Source organism: Neopelma chrysocephalum, unplaced genomic scaffold (assembly GCF_003984885.1).
Source record: "Neopelma chrysocephalum unplaced genomic scaffold, ASM398488v2 Primary Assembly neopelma1_92, whole genome shotgun sequence".
Classification (NCBI taxonomy): domain Eukaryota; kingdom Metazoa; phylum Chordata; class Aves; order Passeriformes; family Pipridae; genus Neopelma; species Neopelma chrysocephalum.
Genome location: NW_020897754.1, coordinates 1,606,698 through 1,615,640, shown reverse-complemented (window position 1 = coordinate 1,615,640; position 8,943 = coordinate 1,606,698). Strand labels below are relative to the sequence as shown.

General features: G+C 45.5%; 1 protein-coding gene across 1 annotated transcript; it reads left to right on the top strand.

Moving 5' to 3' along the window:
* The first annotated feature begins 65 nt into the window (after positions 1 to 65).
* MCAT (malonyl-CoA-acyl carrier protein transacylase) lies at positions 66 to 3,342 on the top strand. The gene is made up of 4 exons (XM_027693638.1): positions 66 to 527; positions 638 to 725; positions 857 to 1,074; positions 1,426 to 3,342. Exons 1-4 carry the CDS (start codon positions 81 to 83, stop codon positions 1,846 to 1,848), a joined length of 1,176 nt encoding a protein of 391 aa, XP_027549439.1. The 5' UTR covers positions 66 to 80; the 3' UTR covers positions 1,849 to 3,342.
* The last annotated feature ends 5,601 nt before the right edge of the window (positions 3,343 to 8,943 follow it).

Here is an 8,943-nt window from a genome sequence, read left to right as displayed (position 1 = left end):
CCTCCCTTCCCCGCTCCCTCGCTGCCCCCCCTCAGGCGGGTCCGCCCCGTTGCCGCGGCAACGCCCCGTGCGGGTTGGCCATGGGCGGCCGGGCCGTGTGGGCGCCATGGCGGCTCGCTGGCTGCAGCGGGCGCGGCGGCCTCCGCGGCGCTGCGGGCCGGCGGCTCAGCTCCCGGGGCCCCGGCGATGGGGCGACGCTGAGCGACCTCCTGCAGAGCTCGGTGGAGCCGGGCGAGGCGGGGGGGGCGCCGGCGGCGGCGAGGCGGGAGCGGCGGTGCCCCCAGGAGGGCACGGTGCTGCTGTTCCCCGGGCAGGGCAGCCAGTGCGTCGGGATGTGCCGCGGGCTGCTGGGCTACCCCGGCGTGCGGGACATGTTCCGCCTGGCCGAGAAGGTGCTGGGCTACGACCTGCTGGCGCTGTGCCTGGAGGGGCCGCGGGACGCGCTGGACCGCACCCAGCACTGCCAGCCCGCCGTGTTCGTCGCCTCCCTGGCCGCCGTGGAGAAGCTCAACCACCAGCGGCCTGAGGTGAGCGGGGGGGGGGAAAGGGGCGCTTCTCGGGGCTCCCCCTCGGCTGGTTCGAGCCCCGGGGGCTCCCCCTGGGCTGATGTGGGGCTTGGCCGCGCTGTGTCCCGCAGGTCGTGGAGCGCTGCGTGGCGGCCGCCGGGTACAGCGTGGGCGAGTTCGCGGCGCTGGTGTTCGCTGGAGCGCTGGGCTTTGCCGAAGGTGCCTCTGGAACCCTCCCCGGGGAGATCTCCCGCCCCCCAAAAGCATCGCGAGCCCCTTCCCGGCGTGTTCCCGCTGGGACGCTTTTTTTTTTAGGCGTTTATTTACCCACCCGTGTGTTCTCTCCCCAGCGCTGTACGCGGTGAAGGTGCGCGCTGAGGCCATGCAGAAGGCGTCCGAGGCTGTTCCCAGTGGGATGCTCTCGGTTATGGGCCGGCCAGAGGCGAATTACAAATTTGCCTGCCTGGAAGCCCGCAAACACTGTGAATCTCTGGGTATTGAGAACCCCGTATGCACGGTCTCCAACTACTTGTTTCCGGACAGCAGAGTCATTGCAGGACACTTACAGGTACTGCTGCAGGATAACTTAACTACTGCTTCAGAATTACTGTTCCTTCAGTTGAACTTGGCATTTCACTCTTTTAAAACTGTTGCTTTGCACTTCTGTGTGGGTGTTATGTATGGCCTTAGTTTGTCCAAAAACTGGGTTTTTTTCCAGCACGTGTTCAGTTGATTCTAGTGATCCTAGTTGATTCTGTGATTCTTTTAGGATATGCAGAATTCCTGCAGAGATCTTTCAGTTGTTGGGTTGGAAGAGGAATCCCTTTATCACCATAAGCCTGATGAGGTGGTTCTTGTGGGGCGACTGAGAAAACCTTTGTTGTGCAAGACTCACTTTCTCCTTCTCTCTCTTTTACAGGCTTTGGAGTATTTGCAGCAGAATGCCCGAAAATACTATTTTACACGTACAAAAATGCTCCCAGTCAGTGGGGCTTTTCATACCAGACTTATGGAACCAGCAGTAGAGCCTTTGGCCGAAGTCCTAAAATCCATCGAGATCCAGAAACCACTGCTCTGTGTGTATTCCAACGTTGATGGCCAAAAGTACATGCACTCCAAGCACATCAGGAAGCTGTTAGTGAAGCAGGTGGTGTCACCCGTTTTGTGGGAACAGACCATGCATTCGATGTACGAAAGGAAACAAGGAACGGAATTCCCTTACACCTACGAAGTGGGGCCCGGGAATCAACTGGGAGCCATTCTCAGAAAATGTAATTTAAAGGCCTGGAAACAATATAAACACGTGGATGCTCTGGAAGATGAGGAAGCAGCAGAGACTTAAGTGACCTTTTGAAAAAAATCCACGCAACTTGGGTTTTTTTCAGATTTAAAACTTTGTGCTCCCAAGAGAAGTCTTAAACATTCGTGGCTTCTCCTGATGAAAAGAGCACCATGTGCTTCATTGCAATGAACGTTTTCCTTCTCTGAGTGCCTCAGGTGTGGAAGGGGAGAGCAGAGTTTGGCTCTTCCATCTGTGTTGGGACTGCAAAGCTGTCAGCAAACAGGCCAAATAACATTGTTTGGCCTCCATCCTGCAAGCAACTTTCCCTCTCTTTTTTTTTTCTTCTTTCTTTGTTTTTTTTCCTTTTTTTTTCTTTTCCAATGCTTTTTTTTTTCTCATGGATTCCAGTTAAAGTTGGTAGCCTTGGCTGTCTGGTGCAGGGATCTTCTGCATGAATACAGGGGTGGAAATGAGCCGAGTTGTGAAGGCTCTCTCTGGGCTTGAGGGTGCATTTAGAGGATCTACCTGGTTGATGTTCCTGTTTTGTAACTCACCTGACTTGTGGGATGTTCATCTGTGTAAAATCCTTTCATTTTGTTCCCATATTTCCAGGCAGCAGCCGAGTAATGCAGAAGATGTTATTAGGAACGTGATTTTCTTAAGGTTAAACTATCAATAAACTACGAAGCTTTTCTTGCTCTTTTCAGTGCTTTGGGGTGCACCATTCTTGGCCTATAGAAATTTTCCCTCCAGCTGTCCAATGCCACGTTGGTTGTGCACAACGTTGGTTGTGCAAAGTTCCACAAAGAAACGTTTCACTGGGGGGAAGAAAAAAAAAAAGCTCAACAAAAATGTGTACATTTCCTGGCAGCAGGAAATGATGAGCTGGAGAGCAGCAGGTTGTCCTAGAAGGGAGGGTGAATAAAAAGCACTGGCCTTGATTCTGATTGCTAAGTGGACTGTATCATTAAACAGCTCTTTTGTGAGCTGCAGTTGGCAGCTCTGCCTGCCCTTACAGCACAAATTCCACATTTTTGGCAACACATGTAAACATTAACAGTTAGTGAAACACAGAAGAATTTGTCAGCTTCACCACTGGACTGTTAGAGGCTGACAAATAAGGGCTGGAGTTACTGCAAAGAAAATTATTTCAGTGAAGGCTCCCATGTTACAGTTAAGGTGTCATTTATTCAGTAAAGTATAAAGTTTTCAATAGGTGGTTAGAATATTGCAACTAAATCCCACTCATGTTATTAAACACGGGATTGTGCTGTGTTAGAAGCTTCTGACTACACCTTTTAAGACCAAATGCAACGTTAGTGACTTTCAAACCAGCTTTTATGATAGTTGGGACTGAGCATGGCCCATTGGTGGCACTTGTTTTTTTGCTTTTAGTACAGTGCTTTAAAATTTCTATACCTTCTTTTTAATTATTTGAATTTTCAAGTTGGAGAAATGTTTTTTATTTGTAGTGCTCTTACCGTAATTTTTTTTTCTTTTTTTATTTCCATGTTGTTGTAACTTTGCCCAGAATTAAAGCTCTTTGGGAAAAATTGTGGTAGAAATCTTTATTTGCAAACCACTGGATAACCTTTGTGCCTTTCTCAGTGTGTGATGCTGAAGGGAAGTCTGTATCCTAAGAACATTGCATCTTGGGGGCCTTGTTTAATTAGTGGGAAGAAGGACCTGGATGCTGTTTGCTTTGTGTTTCACTTGTTTCCTTCGTGTGATTGGATTTTCTGTTCCTCAGGACTGTGTTTTGCTCCAAGCTGGATGATGAACTTCCCCTCTCTTGTGGTTCAAAGCCTTGCATTATTGATTGCAAGAGTGGGGGAAAAGCAGAGTCGTCCCACACAGCTCTGGGATGAAATGGGCAGTGCATCAGTCTCCTGAAATAGTCCACTTGAGCCTGGCTTTTCTTTTTTCCAGAAGGATTTTCTGAGATGGGCAGTTAGGATCACGATGGGATTTGGGCACCATTCATTAAGGAGAGGAAGCACATTCCTCAACACCCTAAAATCTGACTTGACTTGGCATTTGTCTTAACTAAAGAAAAGAGGGGTTTAAATTCCTTGTCTGATTTAAAGGAGGGACTTGAAACGCCAGCCTCGATCACAAATCCATTAAATACTGCATTTTCCTGTTTCAAAAATGCACTGACTGTAGTAGTGGCTTGGCAGGGCAAGCAGCAGGAATCCCCTGTGCTGAGGGGAATACCCAAACCACAGAGATGCACTTTCGTTTTTCTCTCACTGAGAGTCTGTAAGTGTCTACTACACAAGAATCAAACACAGCCTGACCTGTAGTCTTAGATAGCAAAAAGTACAGGACAAGATATTGCCATTAATGTGTCTTGGAAAATAAAGCAGACAACACTGCAAAAGGTTTGAAGCAACAATTTAATTTTTAAAAAAAAGTATCATGGTTTAAATCTTTACTCTTGCTTTTACAGTTTTAAAATTGAAAGGATGTCCAGCATGCCTTCAGTCTTCCTCAAATCCAGGTTCTCTTTAACAAACTCATTTATATGAAATAGACACTTTATATTGCATTAAAACAAACACACACACACAAAAAGACAGACTTTGTAATCGCCTGGAGTCACATTTCAAAACTAGCAAGTCAGGCAGTTATCCAGCAACAACCTCCTTATTTTAAACATTTTTAAGTCTTTAAAAAAGAATGAAACAGCAGTGACCCAGCACTAGCCTAGGTTTTTAAATATTAAAGAGATTTTTTATCAGTGTACATTTGAAAAACAAACCAGCTGCCACCACCGGGGTGTTGATGATGTTGGTCAGAGTCCAGCAATGACCTCCTGTTGTAATTCCATGTGTTCACTCTACAGTCCATAATTCAGGGCCCACCAAAAGGCAGCGACCAGCAGGGCTGCAGGCACCAGCTTCTGGCAGACACACCTGAAAGGAAGCCTGGGAACCTGGCAGGAGAAAGGAGACAGGAATTAGGGATAACAAGCAGCAAAAAGACGATGCAAAAAAGGCGACAAGTGTCAAATCCAGCTGCAAAGAGCCTTCCTCTCTCCTCCAGGGTGAACACTGCTGGCAGCAGGCACTGCTTATCTCCCCTGGGATAGACCCTCACAGCATTTTCCAGTGGGAGATGCCTTCCCTCTGCCAGGAATCCTTGGAGCTGTGTGGGATTTGGGCAGCACACCCTGGCAATAAATGAGAAATTCCAGCCTAAAGGGAAAAAACTGGTCACCAAGGAATAAACCCAACCTAGAGCTGCATTATATCCTTTACTCGTTGGCACTTAATTCCCTTTTAAGTGTTGCTGTTACTTCCTTGTCAACAAAAATTTGGGAGAAAAGGGGGAAACCATACCCAGCTTCCGCAGCCAATGATCCGCTTCGCCCAGTTACTGCTCAAAACGTTCCGAGAGCTTCTTATAACACTTTTAATAACATTCCATGTCTGGAAAACACTGATAGCAACCCTGAGGATTGAAAGAAAACGAAACAAAACAACAACACAAAAAAAGCATGGGGATGGAAAATTCATTCTAAAAATTGGCAAAGAAAATACCGAAGTTTAGAAAATTCAAAAAGGCAACCAAGAAAAAAAATCAACCAAAAAAAATCAACCACAAAAAAACCCCAAACCCCCAAAAAACCCCAAAACAAACAACCCCCCCAAAAAACACAAAAACAACCCACACAACCACCACCACCCCCAAAAAAGCCCCTCACACCCAAACAAAAACCTCCAATATGTTCCTTCCTGAAAGTCTCATGTACGTGCATATTTCTCTAAATATTTAGGAAGCAGATCTCAGAAAGCTAAAGGTAATTTGCTTTCTGAATTAAGTGATTAAGTGGCAATCTCGTGCCTTTTGACTTTAAATGGCCGCAGTCTGTGGAAACAATTCACATGCTAAAGCTTTTCCTTGTAAAACAAGCTGCAGCGTCTGTTTTCCTTCCTTAGACTCTGTACGAGGCAGCAGTAGTAGCTATAATTTTTTTTCTTATTTTGTGTACAGGAACACAAATTTTTGGTTACCTAACCTGGTTTTTAGAAGGATCTGCCAATAAGGTGACTTACAATCGTGCCAGGTGAAGCAGTGTATCTTCTAAGGTCCTGTGGTACCTCCTGTTAAATTCATCCCCGATCAGGGCCAGCTGACGGCCAACCTGAGTAGCTGAGCTGCAAGATGTGCACGTTAGAGGAGAATTCTGCGACAGCAAGTCCTTAAAAGCACTCTGCAAATGTCAGGTACGGTTATTCCCCCAACAGCTGGGCATGTAAAAGGGAAATGTTAAGGTTTGGGGTTTTTGGGTTTTTTTTCCCCACGTTATTTATGGTTTTATTGATTAAGCATCTCACGCCCACGTTTATATGCAGAAAGAAGTGCCTTGATGTTTTCTTAAAAAGCTGCACATTGGGCGCTTTTGAAAAAAACCTGTTGATTTTTTAAGTGTCTCATTTCTTTATATAAGACAATGGAATTCTGGTCGAGGTTTGTTTTTTCTTTCCCACCTCCACCGCCCCCCCCGAGTCAAAATATTGAAACAGCCTTCACTTAGAACCTCTCAAAATATTTCATCTCACAAAAATGTTGCCTCTGTCATCCAACATTTTTACTCCAATGATTTCCATGATGCAGTCTGGGTCTCCAGCTATTGGGTGGTACCCTGGTATGAACTGACCAAAACCTAAAGGCTTTTAGGGGGGGCACAGAGAAACCTGAAAACAACATCTGTGGCAACATTTTGATGCCAAAAACTGATTATGCCTTCCTGATGAAAATCTCCAGTTACATTTAGCTTCTCTCAGACACAGGTTTTTCTTATTTTGGTACACAAATAACAGGAATATACATTTTTATTTTAACTTGCATTTCTGCTGAGATCTGCTTGTGAGATCTGCTGAATAGTCACTGGGCTTAAGAGCTTAATTCTACAGATCTGCTTAAAAAAACTTGGGCTTGGTGTGGTCAGTCTATCAACTGAAAAAAAAAAAGAACAACCCAAAACAAAAACCACCCACAGAAAGGAATTTTCACAGACAGGGGGAGAAAGGCAGCCCCTGACTCTTCAGCTGGAAAAAATGCACGTATGGGATTAAGCAAAACCCAAAGCAGCCCCACCAGCTTGCTGTGAGCGGCGCCTGGAGAATTATGTAAAAATGGCCTCTTCAGCTGCTTGTTATAACAGGTGGGTTTCCAATGAAGAGCCACATCTGTGTCCCTGTGCAAGATTAAAAACCTCACAGACACTTTGTGCTGCCTAATCGTGTGCTACAGGTTATCTGCACTTGCATCTATCCCGTTCCCAGCAGCACCCACTGCGATTATTTGGCTTAGCAAAGTCTTCTGGAAAGTCTGGCCCTCTGTGCTGGGGGGAGGACAGGAGGAGTATTGATGTGGTGATACCTGATATCAAACTCCATTTGCTCTGTGGTGTCTGGGATTGTCTGGAGGTTGCTGTAGGTCTCCTCTTCTGGTGCTCCACTGGGGTAGCTGGAGAGGACAAAGTGCCCGGGGGCTCTCCTTATTTGAGACATCTTGCTCTGCAGAGAGTCATGACAGACAACCTTGTGGCTTCTTGTTACGTAAGGTCTTCCCAGCTTAGATGGAAATTAGTCTTTAAAGTGCTCTTAAAGTTACTCTTTTTACTCCTCCAGTCAGAACACGAGTGTTGCTAATATTAACTATTTTGAGAGCAGTCAAAGGAAAGTTTCAGTGACCCAACAGATGTTCAGCAATTCAAACACGCAGCATTTAGATGCCTGCTGCTTTATACTGGCCCAAAACTAACTAAAAATTGGAAAATCTCGATAAATATAGCTAGTGTAGTCAAGTATAGTTTCTCAGTAGTTTCACTTAGCACGAGATGCTTTCCTACACTGATTGCAACAACCTGCCTGGCATTAAATCAACTCTAACCCATGGAGATCCCCAGGCAGCCAAGTATCTAAAACAAACTTGAACAGGTTTTCCTAAGTCTTTAATTTAGGCCCAAGTTTACACACCTTCCTCAGCTGGAGGCCACCACAACGGAAATTACAAGCAACTCACCACAGAAATAAATCTAATGAAGATTTAAACCCATTGAGAGCTTTCCACACAGAGGAGTGGACAGAAGGAGCCACTGAAATCAGTGGAGCTGCCTCCTTGTACAGTGGGGAAGTTATTTGGAAAACACTGAGAGAGCAGAGCTTGGAGAGGGGCTGATGTTTTTGTAGTTATTAGGATTGTTTTATTTTGTTCATCAAGGGAAACAACATCAGAGTTGAGGATAGGGATTATTTCAAACCACACACAGCCTCGGGCAGGTAACACTCCTGCCTCTTGGATATTTGCTGGCTCTGCCTGTTGTCCTGAGGGTGCCTGATTATGAACTTAACTAGTCTTCTGGAGATGCCCTGGTTTTATCTGGCATTGGTTTTGCCCAGCTTTTTGGATGGTTTCTTTGCTTCCCAGCTCTGTCCTTACAGGACTGATGCCCTTTGTTGATGGTGTGATCTTGGACAGCAACAAAGGGGATTTCCTCCAGCTGGATTCCTTTTTCCTTTTAAGCACACTCCCAGCAGGTCAAATTAATAAAACTCAACGTGAAATATTCTCCCAGAAATGAAACTAAACCAAGCAAAAAGTAATGTCCCCTGGATATGGATTTGGTTTGCCACGTTTCTGCAGCCTTGTAAACCCTTTAAATTTTACACCGGGGATGAAGTTAAGGCCTTTGTGTCCCGAGGGAGCCTTGATCTTCTCTCAGTATTTAGATGAAGTTTACATTTTCCACAAAGCAAAGTTATTCATAATTAACATGTATATATTATTGCATGAGCAAACTCACAGAAATGTGATACTAGATAAATGAAAATATACTTGGTTTAAAGAGTAGGATCTTCTTAGTGATGTTTATTGTGGCGGGGGAAAAGCACCTACAGACTAGTTTCAGCTGGGTAGATGTTATGTGTCATAAAGTTTGTAGTTTAATCTTCTGGGTTTTTTCCTTCTGTTCACAGCATTTCTGCTTTCCTTACAAAGATGTGTATAATCTAGGATTTTAATATGTCCAGAGTTCTGAAAACCCCAGCAGTGCTGGGGTCAGGTGTTCTGAATTTTACTGCAACTGCTGTGAGGGAGTCGTGGGACCAAGCTCTGTTTCTGAGGGGAAATAGTGCAGTCCTT

What these genes read in the sequence shown, in the direction of transcription:
- MCAT (XM_027693638.1), top strand. Translation starts at nt 81, where the DNA reads ATGGGCGGCCGGGCCGTGTGGGCGCCATGGCGGCTCGCTGGCTGCAGC. An exon ending in AGCGCTGGGCTTTGCCGAAG is followed by an intron (nt 726 to 856) that starts GTGCCTCTGGAA and finishes TTCTCTCCCCAG; the next exon opens with CGCTGTACGCGGTGAAGGTG. An exon ending in TCATTGCAGGACACTTACAG is followed by an intron (nt 1,075 to 1,425) that starts GTACTGCTGCAG and finishes TCTCTTTTACAG; the next exon opens with GCTTTGGAGTATTTGCAGCA.